The sequence below is a fragment of the Mastigoproctus giganteus genome, chromosome 4 (genome assembly GCF_048544385.1).
Source record: "Mastigoproctus giganteus isolate SK-2022 chromosome 4, ASM4854438v1, whole genome shotgun sequence".
Classification (NCBI taxonomy): Eukaryota; Metazoa; Arthropoda; class Arachnida; order Uropygi; family Thelyphonidae; genus Mastigoproctus; species Mastigoproctus giganteus.
Genome location: NC_143578.1, coordinates 187,793,935 through 187,812,697, shown reverse-complemented (window position 1 = coordinate 187,812,697; position 18,763 = coordinate 187,793,935). Strand labels below are relative to the sequence as shown.

The 18,763-nt window shown below is 35.8% G+C and overlaps 1 protein-coding gene across 2 annotated transcripts in view; it reads right to left on the bottom strand.

Moving 5' to 3' along the window:
* Nucleotides 1-1,805: 1,805 nt before the first annotated feature.
* Nucleotides 1,806-18,763, bottom strand: part of LOC150087265 (E3 ubiquitin-protein ligase RNF185-like) — an 81,191-nt gene continuing 64,233 nt past the window's right edge. For both annotated transcript variants that reach the window (XM_090371106.1, XM_090371105.1), the window contains exons 5-6: nt 10,299-10,419; nt 1,806-2,486 (exon numbers count right to left, since the gene is read on the bottom strand). In XM_090371106.1, the coding sequence (XP_090227232.1) occupies nt 2,392-2,486; nt 10,299-10,419 (216 nt within the window). In that variant the 3' untranslated portion in view covers nt 1,806-2,391. The remainder of the gene's footprint in view (nt 2,487-10,298; nt 10,420-18,763) is intronic.

Below are 18,763 nucleotides of genomic sequence, written 5' to 3'. Positions count from 1 at the left end.
CAAGAAGATTCCTTTGTTGACCCAACAAATGAGGACGAAGCGACTTGCTTGGGCTGAAAAGCATGTTTCATGGACATAAGAGCAAGGGGACACCGTCATCTTTTCTGATGAATCGAAATTCAACCTGTATGGTTCGGATGGGAAGCAATATGTCAGATGCCAAAAACTGGAGGCATACCATCCTGACTGCATAACACCAACTGTAAAGTTCCCTGCTGGTCAGATGGTGTGGGGCTGCGGCAAATTAAGTTTATTAACGGAATGGTGAATGCAGAAACCTACACTGCTATCTTGGAGGAATGCCTGAAATCTGTTATTAAGGATCACCACACAGACGTTCAAAACTGCATTTTTCAACAGGACTCGCCAATTTTGCTGTGTGGCAAGGTGCTACACTTTTAATGATGAGTTTGTCTTCTTGTCTCACAAGGCTTAAAATATATTTACACAATTGTTTTCTCTTCAAGGTGCAGTCATATCTCAGAAATGCTGGCATTACAGTGTTGGACAGGCCCAGCAACAGTCAGATTTGAACCGAATTGAAAATTGCCGGTATATAATGTTGTCTAAAATTGCTCAGAAGCCAATGAAATTGGGCAACCGTACATCCTAGAATTTGATCATCCCTATGCCAGATTGTTGCAGGGCTGTAATTGCAGCTTGAGGAGGAACAACAAAATATTGAGGACTTATCTTATTGATTTACAGTATATAATACTGTTATATTAACTTGTCATTTCAGTTTGTACCTGTAAATGCAATAAATAAAATGTATGTTTGGTTGTCATGATTTCTCATATTTTTATTACTTACGTAATTTACCCTTTGGGAAGATATTTATTCTAATTAAGTATATCAGGCGGAGTCTTTTTATTAGATTTCATCCATAGAGCTATATATCCCATCTGACAAATGCATTTCGAACATTTCTGCAACCTACAATGTAGTGCAAAACATTTGTCCGCCACCACAGATAAAATACCTTTCCTTTTCCCCTGTTAGAATTTAATTCATTGAATCAAAATTGAATTTTCTCTTGTATCTGATAAGTTGTTGAACAAACAAATTCTATTATTCTTGAAAAGTTATTGTATGTAGTGTAAATGCTATATCTGAATATAGTGTGTTTTTGGTTCCTTTAACATATTTAAAATATGTTAAATATTTTAATCACAATAGAAAATGGACTTGCATATAAATGAGCTTAATGTCAGATGCTCTGCTGACTGTCATCAGGAAAGATTAGAAAGCAAAGCAATAAAAAAAATTTCACTGTATATTTTTGTGACTGTATGTGTTAAGTTTGTATATATATAAAAATCAACAGCAAAAATCAAATGTTCAGTCTCTATACAATCAGGAGTGAATTTCTGGAAACGTTTTTTCTTTGTCAGTTGTTTATTAAAAAAAAAAAAAAAACCAATTATTATAGGCCGATATACTTATTTATTTACTGTAAGTAATCAGAAAAGTACATAGTGAAAGGTTAATGCTCCATTCATCAGATTATAAAAGTTATATACAAAGCCGGATGATGACAATTAAAATTTGCCTGTAGAGATTTTATAAGTTATAGAACTTTACACAAAGAATACACATAATTTACATATTTAAATTGTGTTAATGAACAATTCAGATTCTCAGCAAGATATATTCTCATAAAAAAGAAATTGAGATTTATATGGATGAAACAGAATACTATGTGACAGATTATTTTAATTTAGCAATTTGTTTTAAGAAAACTTTAGGCCAATGTAATTGGCAGTCAACTTGTTCAAGCTGAAAATGCCTTCAATATTTTCGATATTTTCAAACTCTTATTTAAAATTAAGTTTTGATTTCAGTTTAATTACATTGTTTGTCCATAAATTAAACAAGCAATTATGTAATGGTCTTAACTATAACAACAAATAAATAAAATCAATCCTTAAAGTATGTAAAAGAAATTAACTTTTTTTAGCACCTTCACAAAGAAAGGGTACAGAAATGATATTGGTTGTGATAATGAATTAAAGTGCAGCAAAAGCATAACTGACTAAGAATTTCAAGATTTTATTAACATTCCTGCCTGGTGTCAAGTTCTGAACAGATACACAGGAAACTAAACTGAATCAGTCTCTTAATAACACTGTCAAGAAAACTAATTTACAAATTCTTATTTGAAGATATAAAATCTGTACACAAGATTCTTTTATTTACTCAGCCAAACTGTAATGGATATTCAATATCTAATAACTCTAACATAATTCTTATTGGAATATATAACACAAGTCCTTTTTCCAGAACAAACAGAATTAAAATGTACAGTAGGGTCCCAATACAGTTGCTTTAAATGCTTGTATAACAAACTCTGAAAATTAGAAAGAACAACCGGTGCCATGCTTATTTCAGTCATGCTATCAGAAGCCAGAAGATAAACAGGAGGGCAACTATAAAGAAAACTTTTGATAGGAATTGGTCTTCAGTATATTCAGGAGTTCCTGGAGCTTTAAAAAATAAATAAATAAATAAAATAATTAAAATAAAACACATTATTACACACATGTTAATATTTATACATACAGAGTTGAAACTCCCAAATCCATTATCCCACCATGTTTAGGAAAATGGGTGAATCTAGCAAACCACCTGAAGGTTAGCAACTTACCCAAGAAATGTATCAGAAATCTACACCGTGCACAATCACAGCTGACTTTAGGGTGCAGGTTTCACCTTAAAGCCACAAGATTTTAGTGAGCATGACCTACTGATTTCCCCCACCACATGAGGGAATCAGTAGATCATGGGATTGTCTGCTACTATTTGTGAACTAGGTTAGCAAACTCAGTGATAATTAACTATGGATTACTGGATCTCGCAATTATTATATGAAGCCTTAGGCTAATGTAACACATTCAAAGAACACTAAACAATTTTTATATATCATGTTTATAAACACTATGACACATCAACATTCATCCATTTGTATTTGCCCATATGGTTCCTAAAAGAAAAGCAGTGACAACTGATGGTTAACAGAAATGTAGGTCACCTCCTATTGTGGCAAAAGCTGCATTGTTAAAGAAACTCAACAATGGGACTCTGGTAAAGTTGTAGTGTGAAATTTGGCTTTCTCAATTGATATTTCTCTCCATGACACTTGGTTCATCTGTTGTTTATGGTACCTTTTTTAAAGAGAATTTTTTCAGTAGCATAACTTAACTCAAAAACTGGCAAGGATCAGGCCCCAGGTTTGTCAGAGTTGGAAAGTTCATCTGCAACATACAAAACCCCTAAGATTGTTTGTTTGGGAATTTTTTAGGCACATCGGCACCTATGGCCAGCTGCATTGTTAAAGAAACTCAACAATGGGACTCTGGTAAAGTTGTAGTGTGAAATTTGGCTTTCTCAATTGATATTTCTCTCCATGACACTTGGTTCATCTGTTGTTTATGGTACCTTTTTTAAAGAGAATTTTTTCAGTAGCATAACTTAACTCAAAAACTGGCAAGGATCAGGCCCCAGGTTTGTCAGAGTTGGAAAGTTCATCTGCAACATACAAAACCCCTAAGATTGTTTGTTTGGGAATTTTTTAGGCACATCGGCACCTATGGCCAGCTGCATTGTTAAAGAAACTCAACAATGGGACTCTGGTAAAGTTGTAGTGTGAAATTTGGCTTTCTCAATTGATATTTCTCTCCATGACACTTGGTTCATCTGTTGTTTATGGTACCTTTTTTAAAGAGAATTTTTTCAGTAGCATAACTTAACTCAAAAACTGGCAAGGATCAGGCCCCAGGTTTGTCAGAGTTGGAAAGTTCATCTGCAACATACAAAACCCCTAAGATTGTTTGTTTGGGAATTTTTTAGGCACATCGGCACCTATGGCCAGTGTGGCCCCCCCCCCAAGATGCTAAATCTCAGAGCAATGTTTTTCTGAGTGGTAACAGGCTTACAGCAAAAGGTAAACAAGCTATAATATTTTGTTTAGCAGTTTACAAAAAGTCATTTCCTGTAAAATAACAAAGAGCCTGAGATTAATTGTGTAGAAGGAAGGAAAAGGTATGGTGGAGCTCAACAAATTGGTCCTCAGTAGTATCTGGGGTAGTGGAAGCTTGTTTAACTTGGGGGGGGGGGGGTTGATTGCTGATTTTGTCAGAAGAATGACCAATCCTGTTAAAATTAACCAAAATTATATATTTTGCATTATGAATGAAGACTTTTACCCATCACTTTTTGTATATAGTTAATTTATTGTTTTATATTATGAAACCCTAAAGCAATAGATTAGAGAGAGAAATGTAATTAGCATTAGCAGGGCATATGATGCAAGAAAGCAAGCTTACATAGAATCAGCCAAAAAAAAAAAAAAAAAACTACCCTTCCCATTTCACCCATCCATTCGCTCCAAATGTTTGTCTAGTTCTGCCTTGAACTTATTTAAGTTGCTGACCTTCCACTATCAACCACCTACTGGCTAAAGGCAAATTCTGCACATCTATTCTGCAATTATCTTTCCTCAATTTAAATTTATGTCCTCTCAGGTGAGTAATCTGAGCAAGAGGAAGAATCCCATTAGCATTGAGCTTGCACAATCCAATCAAGATCTTACACACCTTAATTAGATCACCTCACAGGTGCCTAGTCTCCAGAAGCTGCAATTTGCAGAACTTAAGCCTTTCTTGATAACACCAACCCTTTCTTCCATTCACTAATCTTCTTGCCCTTCTCTGTACTCATTCCTAAAATGAGGCCTCCAAACCTGTATACAGTACTCAAGGTGTACCTAACCATTGATTGCCCTATACAAGGGGATAATCACATCCTTATCTGCTATAAAAATTCCTGTATATCATTGACAAGACCCTATGAGCTACTCTTGCAGACTGTCTGAACTACTCAGAAAACACAACTACCCCTAGGTCCCTTTCACTCTCCACCACCCTGAGTGTAGTACCACGCAGTTGATATATTACTCTGGAGTTACCGTTACCTATATGCAGTACTTATATTTGCCAATGTTAAACTTCAGTTGCCACCTCTCAGCCCATCTGCTCAAATTTTCTAGATCCTGTTGCAGTAGCTTACTGTCATTAGTGTTATTAACAACCCTGCCAACCTTCGTATCATCTGCAAGCCTGCTATACCTTCATCAATAAATACAGAAATGTATATGTGTATATATATATATTAAAAAAATGTTATATGATATTATTACAATAATATAACTATAAACAAACAAAATACAATTCATAATGCAAATTATATATATACAGTGGAACTTCTCTATTACGAACTTCTATTTAACGAATTTCTCTATATTACGAATTTTTTCGCAAAACATTGCACCTTGAAACGAAATTACATGTAAAATTAACCCCATATAGCGAAGTGTTAGTCTCTCTATAACGAATTTTTAAAAATATACGACCTCCTTCCCTCCGAAATTACGCATTAGCATCTGGAATTAATCATTCTTTTAGTGAATACTTGTGGTCATTGACGCCCGTAGGAAGGTCTTTGTTTCATTTTTGTTACAGTTATAAAACCAAATGGGTTTTCTTAAAAGTGGTCATAAACTTTACAATAAATAGGATAGATTTGTAAATTGATGTTGGCTCAGGGGAAAACGAAATTCGCTGCGGTAAGCCTTTAGCGTGCTGCGGCGGCAATACATAGAATGATGGCACAGTCGATTTTTAGTAACGAACGCCTACTGAGTGACATTCGCTTCTCACCTCAACCGTACCACGTGACCTTCCTGTCAATCATTATATGATATGTCCGTTCTCATCTAACTGGACTCCTAGTAGATGGTTTTCATGAAAAAAAATTTTTTTTTTATTTAGTTCTTTTAGAACAATTTGTCATCAATCACATAGGCTATATGCTCTTGTATTTTTTTTTTTTTTTTTTTTTTTGAAAAGTAACATACAGCATACATTAACCGTAAATTTTATATATGAATGAAAGTCGTATATTTCTTCAAAGTGATTGATAGGAAAAGTCACGTGATACTGTTGAATTGGCAAGCAAACGTTATTGAGTAGGCGGTACCTGTACTAACAATTCACTATATGGCCAGCGCAGCGAAGTTTGCGGTGTATGTATCGGCAAGAGCTACAGTCCAGTGATTTTTACATTTGGGGAAAAAATGTCGAAGAGAAAATGTTTAAGTATTAATGATAAAGTAAAGATCCTTCATGATATTGACCAGAGTTTTAAGAAAAAAGATATTGCGGAGAAATATGGCATACCTGCAAGCAGCTTATCTACGATTTTAAAAAATCGAGAATCAATTTTAAATGCAATTGAAGGAGCAGCAGACAAGAAGCGAATTAAGTTGTGTATATACGAAGATGTTGATAAAGCTGTTCTAAAATGGGTGCAAATGATACGTGAAAAGAATATACCAATATCGGGTCCAATAATTAAGCAACAAGCTCTGAAATTTGCACAGTCCCTGGGACATACAGAATTTAATGCGAGCACTGGGTGGCTAGATAAATTTAAGAAGCGCCACAGAATTGTGGAAAAGGTTATTTGTGGAGAAAGTGTTAATGTAAGTGAAGAAGATTGCAACAGTTGGAGGAACAATACCTTAAAGAAGATTTTGGAAGAATATGAACCTAAGGATGTTTTTAATGCTGACGAAATGGGTTTATTCTTTAAATGTTTACCGAATAGAACTCTTGCTTTTAAAGATGATAAATGTTTTGGCGGAAAACAAAGCAAAGAAAGAATCACTGTGCTAGTTGGAGCAAATATGACAGGAAGTGAAAAATTAAGACTTTTAGTAATCGGAAAATCAAAAAACCCAAGCTGTTTTAGAGGCACAAAATCTTTGGAAGTTGACTACACCTTTAATAAAAAAGCATGGATGACCAGTGATATCTTTGAAGACTGGATATTAAAACTAGACAAGCGTATAACAAAAGAAAAAAGGAAAATCGTGTTGGTAACTGACAACTGTCCAGCACATCCTGACAGTATTTCTGCCAAACTTAAGTGTGAAGTTATTGTTTTTACCACCAAACGTGACGTCAAAACTCCAGCCAATGGCCCAAGGCATAATTAAAAATTTTAAATTTCATTATCGAAAGAGAATAATAATGAAGATTGTCAATGCGTTATCAGAAAATAGAAACTTGGAAGTTACAATTAACCTTAGAGATTGCATCTCTGAACTGGCAAAAGTTTGGACAAACGATGTCACTGAATACACTATTCAAAATTGTTTTTCGAAAGCGGGATTTGCATTGAATGCAGAAGTCGAACATCAACTGGATGAACAAGATGAACTGCCCCTTTCACAACTGAAAAACTTTTGGAAAATATTAGAATCGTCCGGAAACATCGAAAATGAAATAACACTGGATAGTTATGTTTATGTAGATCAAGACCTGACTACAACAGAACATCCAAATGAAGATGAAATACTACTGAACAGTGCTAGACACGACCATGATCACGAAGAAATTAACGATGACGCTGAAGACACATCAGAACAACCCGTAGAAAAGCCAACTCAAGAAGAAATGATTAACGCTTTTAAAACGGTTCGTATGGGTCTACAGTTTTGTGAAAATGTTCCTGATAATGTTTTTAATGCTCTGAACAAATGTGAGGTTTTCTTTGAGAATCAGACATTTTTTAATTGTACTGTGCAAACGAAAATTACGGATTTTTTTAAATTTGTGATACTTACTGGCGAAAATTGTGTAAGCGTAATTTAAATAAGTGTTTTTGAAATAAAATACATTAAAAATAAATGTAGATTCATTTTCATTTTCTAATTAAATAAAAATTTCTAATAAAAAAGATATTCTCTGTATAACGAAATTTCTCTATAACGAATTTTTTCGCTGGATTTATAGAATTTGTTATAGGGAAGTTCGACTGTATATATATATATAATAATTTTATTCTTTATATAGAGGTACTAAATAAACATCAATTATAGATCACCACAAAATTAAATAGATACCGTACACCTTTTTATAATGAAATAAATATATAAATTTAAAAAAAAAATAATAAGTTTAATTAACTTAACCCCAAATTACGTGGCACCCCTGGAATGTTGTTGAGGCACCCCGGTTGAAAACCACTGTGTTAATGTTTGCACAGATGGAGCTGCTTCCATGACAGGCCAAGTTAAAGGCTTTGTAGCTAAAGTGCACAATGTGACCATTGTCTTATTCACCATGAAGTCTTTGCCATCTGCTCTGAAAGTTGTGCTGGATGAAGTAGTTAAAGTCGTTAACTTCATCAAATCATGGCCCTTCAATTCGCAGCTTTTTTCTGTTTTGTGTCAGGAAATGGGATCTGAATACACTACACTCTTGCTACATACAGAAATATGGTGGTTGTCATGTGGTAACGTGCCTTTTTGAACTTAAGGAGGAAGTATAGACATTTTTAACAGTTGAGGGGCGTGAGTATGCAGAATTATTTGCAGATGACGATTGGGTGGCTAAGTTGGCATATCTTTCCGATATTTTCGTTCACTTGAATGAGCTGAACCGAAAAATGCAAGGCAAGAACGAAAATCTTTTTACGAGTATGGATAAGATCCAAAGCTTTCAGATTAAGCTGGATTTTTGGATACAACACATTGCAAATAGATCATCTAAGATGTTCCCAACTGTATGGCCACTTTCTGCTGGTAATAAAGTGGTGATGGACTTCATTAAAGAACATTTAGATAACTTGCAGCAGAAGTTAAAGGATTATTTTGGAGAGAGCATTAAAGAATTTGACTGGGTTTTTGATCCATTTGTTGTGGATGCAAAATGTCTTCTGATGAATGTACAAGAGGAACTAACAGATCTGAAGGCGGACAGAACATTGCAATTAAAACATCATGAAGTTCAGTTGGACAACTTTGGTAATCGATAAGGAAAGAATACCTGGCTAGCTCCGAGATGGCAATTAATGTGTTATTACCATTATCAACTACATATTTTTGTTAACTAGGCTTTTCAACCTTGATTGAAATTAAAACATCAAAGAGGGAGAGACTCAGATCCATTGTTGAAGAAATGAGGCTTGTATTGTCAAGACGGCTGATTCCACCACACATCAGCCGTTTGTGTTCAGCAAAGCAGGCACAAGTATCACATTAAAGGTATGCATAGTTTGCATAGTTTTCTGGCTTAATACTAATAGAATTTTTTTTTTTTTTTTTTTTGTGGCTTTGCACAGTGATTTAGGGTTCATAAAATGTTAATATGCATGAGCCAATTTCTGTTGGATTGTTGAAACAATAAAATTTATTCTATTGTGACTTATAGCATATTTATATTAACACTGGTGTAAACTATGCTTTTTGGGGGATTAACATTTTGATGTGCCGTGTTGTGTCATGAATAACTTAAGGCGTACCATGAAGAGAAAAAGGTTGTGGAACACTGCTTTAGAGTAAAAAATATTGTCAATTATACCCTTGACTGAAAATTCCCCAGAAGAGGGTAGGGTATTTCTATTCAAAACCAATCACTCTTCCTTAGTGTTTGGGTTTCCTTACTTTAAAACACAGGTCCCGACAACTGATGCTTCTGTTCTGTATTGACTGTATTAGTGAACATTTTAAAATCTTAAAGAAAACATTGACTCATCAATTTTAAAAAAAAATTCCTAAAAATTAATTCAAGTACACAGTCAATGTTTAAAACCTCCCCAGGCTCTTTTTTCAAGACTTATTATAACACTGACGACTGCAATGACAAAGTTGGATGCTTGGCATTGAGTAACAGACATCCAACAAAGACGAATTAAACTCTCACTTATAATTATTCTTGAACTTGTTCTTCATTCCTTTCCATCACCAACTACTCATGGGCTATAGAGTAAATGTCACATGTGACATCACAAATATTTCTCATCTTTTTTTCCCCATAGTAAGCAGCACTGCATATTCTAGTCACAAGTCATCAGTCTTCATTCCATATCATGACTGTGCAACCTATAGCCAAATACATTGTCTCCACCCCATGATCAGAAGTTGAATATCTTTATTCTAATGGAACCTCACTTCAGAACTTTATACAGTACTCATATTTCCATTAACAAGTTTTCTTTGGAATACCTGATAAATGTTCTTTTTTTTAATGCCTGTTAGTACATTCTGATAGTATATCCAAACCTTGCTTGTATATTACACCCATTTTTGAATTATATTACCTATTTAAGGAGCTGAAAAAAAAAACTGATAACCACCAATGGATCCCTCGAAGAGTAATTCATGCTGACCTAAAAAAAAAAAAAAAAAACACCTCTGAAATTCAGTGACAAATCCTAATCCAGTAATGGCTTACCTGGAGGAGGCCTTCCATCTCCAAAATTGAAAGAAGATGCAAAAAATCCAAAAGGAAAGGCACCAATTCCAAACGACATATGGAATCCTCCATCCCCAAATCCAAAACTTCCAAAGGTTTGCTAAAATAAAAAAAAAAAAAAAAAAAAAAAATGGTCATTTGTAATTTGTTTATCTGTGTTTACCTTACCATCAATTTCATCGCCAGAAATTAACTCAAATTAACTCACTAAACATAAGAAAACGTCAGTGTTCTCTGTAACACTGAGGTTTTCATACTTTCAGTGAGCTAATTTCAGAGGTCATCTTGGAACTGTGAGCTCCCTTATTATCCATTATATTTCTGTTCTATGGAACAGAACAAGGGTCTTAATGTATTGTTTAAAGAACATACATGGTATTGATATTAATTAAAGAAGGGGAAGAGAAAACACTGAGACCACATGTAGTTTAGGGCCAAGTCTAGTTATCAAAGTTTCAGATGTGAAATTAGTTTTACCATGTTTTACTATAGAAATCTTAAATTATAGAGGTCACAAAAGACCTCTAAAATTTAAAATTCAGGTATCTTTCTAGATATGATTACCAAGGAATCATTCAATCACATTATAATGTGAGTTTACTGATAATGAGGAAACAACACTGTTCCAGGAAGCTATAGCTGCTCTTTTTGTTGTGTGAGTGTGTGTGAGAGAGAGAATCTTCCACAATCTTACTTTTTTTAGGGTGGGGGAGGTGGAATCCTACTAGTATCCCAACACATACAGTGAATATAAATATTAAATTAAAAAAATTTTAAAAAAATTGAGCTATAAAGCAGCCATACATAGTAAACAGATATTTATAGCAAAGTTTAGAGCTGCTACTGATGAGGCAGTGATGCATTCTGTAGTGGTCATAAGGGTGCAGTATCCTGGGTCACTACTACGAAAGAGTGCAAGCTTGGTTTACTGATATGCTAATAATTTTGTTGCTCAGGAAAAGCTGTACTGAGGTGAATAATATGTTATGATTGTTGTGGATGCCAAATTTGCTTTGCTGCTCCATTATGACATGAGTAATTACAGACCTGTTACCATTTTTTGCATCCAGTTCCTTTGTCATTTTCTATATTTATTAATGATATTGATGAAGGTATATTAGACTTAATGTCTAAGTTTGCAAATGATAAAGGTTGGCGGGGTGGTTAATGACCGTAGTCAGGGTAAGCTACTGCAACAAGACAAGATATAAAAAATTTAAATGGATGGGCTGAGAAATGGTAGTTGAAGTTTAACATTGACAAATGCAAAGTACTGCATATGGGTAGCAGTAATCCCAGATTAATGCCCAAACCAATAAAATTAAGCTAAGCTATATCTACGATCTAGACCTGTTAGCTTAACTTTGGTTCCAGGGAAAATAGAGTTAAAGAAGTAATACAGGACTATTTAGATAGGAATGCAATTATACTGAACTCACCGCATGGATTTGTTAAGGGACAATCTTGTCTGACCAATCTGATTGGATACTGTGATGAGAAACAAAGGAAATGGATGCGATGCAAAAAATAATTTTGATATCATATACTTGGATTTCAGGAAAGCTTTTGATACTATTGCACATAATAGAATGCTGTACAAATTGGAGCAGTGTGGAATTAAGGACAAGTTACTGCTCTGAATAAAGGGATGGTTATTAATGGACACTACTCTTCATGGACTAATGTTATTAGTGGAGGCTCAGCACTGAACCCTGGGAGACTCCACTAATAACATTAGTGGAGTCCTCCCCTGGGTCTTTTATGTGAAATAGTATCAAAAACTTTCCTGAAATCCAAGTGTTTGATATCAAAATTATTTTTTGCATCCAGTTCCTTTGTCATTTTCTATATTTATTAATGATATTGATGAACGTATATTAGGCTTAATGTCTAAGTTCGCAAATGATGCAAATGTTGGCTTGGGAGTTAATGACCGTAATCAGGGTAAGCTACTGCAACAAGATCTAAAAAATTTAAATGGATGGGCTGAGGAATGGTAGTTGAAGTTTAACACTGACAAATGCAAAGTACTGCATATGAGTAGCAGTAATCCCAGATTAATGCCCAACACTTAGGATAGTGGAAAATGAAAAACATCTGGGGATAATTATGCAGTCAGATATGAAGTTCTCTGAGCAATGCAGATAGGCTGATAGACGTATACAAGAACTTTGGTTCTTGTATATCCCATTATATACAAGATTATCCCACTGTATAAGGCAATGGTTAGGCCACATCTTGAGTACTGCACACAGACCTGGAGGCCTCATTTTAGGAAGGATCTGCTGGCAAGTGTGCAGAGAAGAGCAACGAGATTGGTGAAGAGAACGAAACAGTGGTCTTACCATGAGGCTTCAGTTCTGCAAACTGCAGTATCTGGAGAATAGACACCTATGAGGTGATCTGATTATGGTGCTTAAGGCTTCTTCCTCTTGCTCAGACTACACACACGAGGGGGACAAATTCAAATTACGGATGGAAGGTTGCAGGATAAATGTGTGGAGGCTTGCCTTTAGCCAGCTAGTGGGTGGTTGATTGTTAGAACAAACTTCCATCTGTTGTTGTTGTTATGGAAGTTAGCAGTTTAAATAAATTCAAGAAACAACTAGACAAATCACTGGAGGGGATAGGCAAGTGATATGGGAGGGTTTGTTTTGCTGATGCTTTATAAGCTTGCTTTCAAGTATCGCATGCTGCTGCTGCTGCTACTACTATTACTACTAATAATAATAATGGTGGAGACTCAGAAGCCTGCTCAAAGCAAAGCTGAATGGAAGGAACACAGTAAAAGCCATAAACAGTTATGCAGTCCCAGTGCTAACACTCCTTTGGAATCATAGAATGGACTAACACCAAGCTGCAGGAGATCATGAGAAAATAAGGACAATGATGACTAAGAGCTGCCAATGCTACCCAAAGTCAGCCATAGAGAGATTGACCATAGCTTGGAAAGGAGGAAGGGGCTTAATAGACCTCATCGAGCACAAAAGAAAATGACAGAGAAGCTGAAGGATTACTTCCAAAAAAACACAGTGCCACTCTAACCCTCTTCCCTGAGACTGAAGGTTTTATGCTCACCATCCAAGGCCAGGTAATTAACAACAGAAACTATAAAAAATACCATTGCCAAGGAACCTGGAGTGACAGATGACATGTCGACAATGCTACCTGGCCTCAGAAATGATCCAAAACATCACTGCAGGATGCAGGGTGATCACCCAGACAGAGTATACTCACAGACATGACCAGGTCATCAAGATAATATATCAGAAGGTAGTGAGGAAATAACAATTCATCAAAGAAAGTGTACTGTATTACAAGTACAAACCCTGGCCATACTGGAGACCTCAACCCACAAGCTGTACTGGGACCATGCCATAATAACGGACAAGCCAATCCTGCACAACAGACCAGACAACCCTTGTCAACAAGAAAGAAAGAAAAGGTTACCTATCTGATTGACACAGAAGTGTCCAACACTGGCAACCTCCAAAAACCCACAAGAAAAATATCAGGAAGTACACAGACCTAAGACAGGAGATCAAAGATGTGTAGCATATGGAACAAGTAACAGCTATCCTGATCATTGTGTCAACCACCAATATGGTGACAAAGACCCTACATAAGGCTAGTAACAACAGGTCTCCAAGAAAACACCTACAAGAAACTCCAGAAAATTGCAATCATGAATACCTGTGGGATAATCAGAGAGTTCCTCGATCAACAACAATAACAGCCAGACATAGCAACCACCCTGCGCATTTGGTACCAGTACCTGTCACAGGGTGGACCCCCCCCCACAAGGATGACGATAACAATGATAATAACAACATTTCAACCTTAAATGAATTTAAGGCTGAGCTGGACAGGCATTTGGAACAAATGGAGGAGTGAAATGGGAGGGATTTTTTTTTTTTTTTGGCTGATGCTGCATAAGTTTGCTTTCAGTAATTATGCCCTTCACAATGCTGGTTTTCTATAATACAGTAATACCCCGACTTAGGCAAACTCGAAGTTACACGGTTCTTGATTTTTTCGTTTGGTGTATATCTAAAATTAGCTTACCAGTGATTTGGAAGTCAAATCATAAAGCTTGGGTGACAGCTTCCGTTTTTGAGGACTGGTTTGGTCACCACTTCATACCCGAAGTCGAACATTATTGCAAGTCTAAACAGATTCCATTTAAAGTGATGCTTCTTATTGACAATGCACCCGGTCACCCTCCTGCCACCCTAATTAATTTCGACCCACGTGTGAAAGTTGTGTTTTTGCCTCCAAACACAACCAGCTTGCTTCAACCAATGGACCAGGGAGTCATCAAAACATTCAAGGCTTACTACGAGGCGTTCGGTTGCACGTCTGAATGAACCTAGGAGACAAAATAGTGAGATATCTGTTAAAGACTTTTGGAAACAATTCAATGTTTTAGATGCCGTAAGAATCATTGAAGAATCTTGGGATGAAATTCACAAAAAAAAACATTGGTCTCTGGAAGAAACTTTGTTCATTTTTTTTTAAAAACGAGACTAAAACAACACCAGAAACTGATCATGTCGCTCATGTGATAGAAGAAATTGTTAATCTTGCCAGGCAATTAGATTTGGAAGTCAATGGTGATGATGTCAACGAGCTGTTGGATTCACATAGTCAAGAGCTGACAATGAATGAGCTCATAGAGATGCGTGAGCAAAACGTCACTGAAGTATCCGACACTTCGGACACAGTTCTACCAGAAAAGCACATGACAATTGCAAGTTTGACAGGTCTCAGCTCAATTGAAAAGGGCTTAAAAATTTAAGAACACAGACTCCAACGAAGAACGCGTTATAGCTACAAAGCAAGGAATAAAAAAATTAACTTGCTACGAAGAAATTCTGCGTGAAAAAAAAAGGCGCTGTGTTGTCACACGAATTTGTTAGATTTTATGAAGCCATCAACATCGAAATAACTTTTTTACGTAACTCATTTATTTTTTTTAATACATATTTTGTATTAATATGTATAAATAACTGCAATTTTATTAAATATTTTTCTTCTAAACTAGTGTTTTTGTTAGTCCTTGGTCCCAATTAAACAAAATTTATATGTATTTATATGCAAAGTTGTACCCCGACTTACGCGAATTCGACTTAAGCGATTTTCGTTGGACCCACCTATTGCGTAACTTCAGGGTATTACTGTACCAAATTTCAGAAATACAGCAAAGTCTAAGTCGAAATTTTGACTAATCTGTGAGATTCTAAGATCTAAGGCTCTCACTTCAAATTTTTACAGCTTTTACAATAAAGATAATATCAGAAATAGAATACTCACCAGCCAAAAAGCACAGGTCGTATCAACCAGAAACTACAAAATAGATACAATACAAACTTTTCACCACCTGAAAGTTTTCATGTGCCATGTATTTCCAAAGTTCATACATGTAAACTGTCAGATGGTGAAAATTAATATTTACTAGCATACAACCTTATTAACTTTCTAAGGATTTACTGTTTGTCTGCGTAAATAATTAATTCCTTTATATCATGTTTTACCTCAGTGCTTATTGTCAGATATTAGAAGTGAAGCTAAATCATATGACTGTTTATGAAGAGAAAAAAAACACCTAAATAAGAAACTAATGTAATATTTACTTGTTTGCTATTAATTGTAAGTATGCTGCTTGTATTAATTTCATAGAGCAAATTTCCACCTAACCTAACAGTAGCAAACATGTAGTTAGGCACTGTCTGTCACGTGGCACAAGAATATTTAAAGAAATGTAGAATGCAATAGGATATATGAATAGCAAGCACAAAGTTTAAAAATTAAATACTAATTTAATTAGCTGAGAATTAGCCACAAGTTGCTGAATATAAAAACACTTGGTCTGATTAATGACTATTTATTTTTGTCAGCAAAGAAAGTCAAGAGGATCACACACGGTTAAGTTCAGATATACTGCCTTGTTGGAATATTAGTTTCATGCAACAGTGGAAACTAAGTTAGGGACACAGACATTGACTTGGATAATTTAATTCCCAGCAGATTAACGAGTCCTACAGTGCAAATTAACATCTGGCTGAATGGTTAAACATTACTGTTAAATGCACTTTGCAACAATAAATACTGTTTAAGGACTAATACAGTCATAACTGCAAATTAAAATGCACCACTCTCCATTTAAATCAAATGGTTGTAGAAGTGGAGCTATGTTCAACAAAGCAGGAAATATTGAAAAGTTTGTCTTAATCTAGAAAGGAAACTGCTAACTGGAGTTATACTGATAAAGGACTGAATCTGTTCAACAAGAAAATTTACAGGAACTAAATAAATTGTTCTAATGAACTTCAGTTGCATTTACTTTCAATTCTTTAAGAACATCAGCACAATTTTCAATGTTTACAGTGTGAAATTTGGGAAGTAATTCAAAAAGCTAGACCTTTTTTGCAGTGATAAAGGTTAAAGGAGAACCCATAGTTAACTTGGATATATTTAAATTTCATTAAGGGATTAGTGTAGTCAATTTATTTATTTTTCTTTTTTTTGGTAACAAAGACATGTTCGGTCAATATCTGAAGCTGGCCACATTACAGAGGTGGCAACAGTTATTAGTTATTTAGTTAGTTATTTGGTTTTTAGGAGCATTAGCAACTAAGGCCATATTGCTCTGGGATAAGCGGTAGTCATTCCCTGACCTTTCCACACCCTCCGTATTTGGTGGTGCCGGGCTCGAACCCCAGTCTAATCAAGAAACGTGTGCTACGCATTGCTGCTCCTTCCCACCTGGCTACGGAGGCGGTGGCAACAGCCATCTGGTAATGGCAGCCTTGCAATTGCATCCTATAAATTATTTTTTATAGTAATCACTTTTATTTTGTGCATTTCTGACTACTTTAGAATGTATTCAATTCTGTTAACAATCCCTATACTCTTCTGGCTGCTGTCTGCAATTACTGATACTCAGAATCTGAAGTTTTGTAGCATTGCAGTGCATCAACAAAGGATGTCCTTTCCTTGCACATGCACTGCAACCAGTGCAATGATTGCCTCCCTTCATACACATATTGCCAACTAAATACAAAAGTTGCCATGCTGAGCATAACAGATGACAAAAAGGTCAAAACAACAGTGCTGAAATACACTCCAAAAATTTGGCAGTTTGATTTACTGACCACTTTTTAGCATTCCTTCTATCTGCTCGACTCACAAAGATTATTGACTGTCAGGCAGTGTCAGAATAATCACTGTCAAAAACTTTTACAGTGATCGACACTTCTTCAAACTTGATCCCAATTGATTGTGGAAACTTTCTATAAATGCAGTTTTTTGGATAAAGTATTCCAAGTCTGAAAAACAAACTCAATGAATTTCAACAACTGCTACTTTCACAGAACTTAGACAGTAATTTAATAAGCTAGTATTAGAAATAAGGCAAACTAGTCTTATTTGGGACTGGTAATCCTAATAAATCCAGAGTTGTTTTTATGCCTTTTCTTCTTCACTTTCAACATCTACTATATTTCACCCCTTTTTTTTTTATTATCATAATTGCCAGACTACTCCAGCTAGCATGCAATGGAGTAGAAGATGATGCTACTGCAAAATATAACTTGAACTATATGCCTATATTGCTGTCACTAATGCTTTTAACTTCTCACATTATATAATATGTAATTAACACCTCAGGCAATTTTTCTACCCATTTATATGTATATACAGGATAAGTAATATATATATATATAGGTAAGCCATATATCACTTTCTTCTTCTTCTTCTTGGTCCTTAGCTGGCAGCTGGGGGAGGCGGTTGACCACGCAACCAGTATGCTGCTGTAGGTGCCGCAGGGTTTCGGACTTGCTCTGTGTTCTTCCATACTTTACGATCCATGGCATCAGTCCTGGCCTGGTTAAGGTCGAGACGTCGGCTCTTCAAGTCATTTTCCACTTGCTTGGCCCACGTTTTCCTAGGCGCGGTCCGTTGGATGCTCCATTGGGTGGGTCGTTGTCTCCAAAGGAGTGTGGATGGTATTCTGTTTGTGCCCATTCTACATACGTGGCCAAACCATCTAAGCCTTCGCTTCTGGATTTGGTCGGCAATGGTTGGTTGCTGTTGGCATCTGGTGTGGATGGTATCATTAGTGATGCGGTCAAGAAGTGAGATGTCCAAAATCTGCCGCAGGCATCGCATTTGGAATACCTCAAGTTTGTTTAAATCTAGCTTGAGACAAATCCATGTTTCTGATCGGTAAAGGAGAATGGGCAGGATCAAAGTCCGGAAGAGTTGGATTTTAGTCTTTGAGGAAATGTTGGTCCTCTTCCACAGACACCATGTGAGCGAGGCGAACGCAGTGGCCGCCTGTCCAATTCTGCTGTGGATTTCCATGGTGGATGCAACTTTCTTCTCCTGGACCAGCGACCCAAGGTATTTAAAGTCCTGCACTTGCTCGATCTGGACGCCTTTGA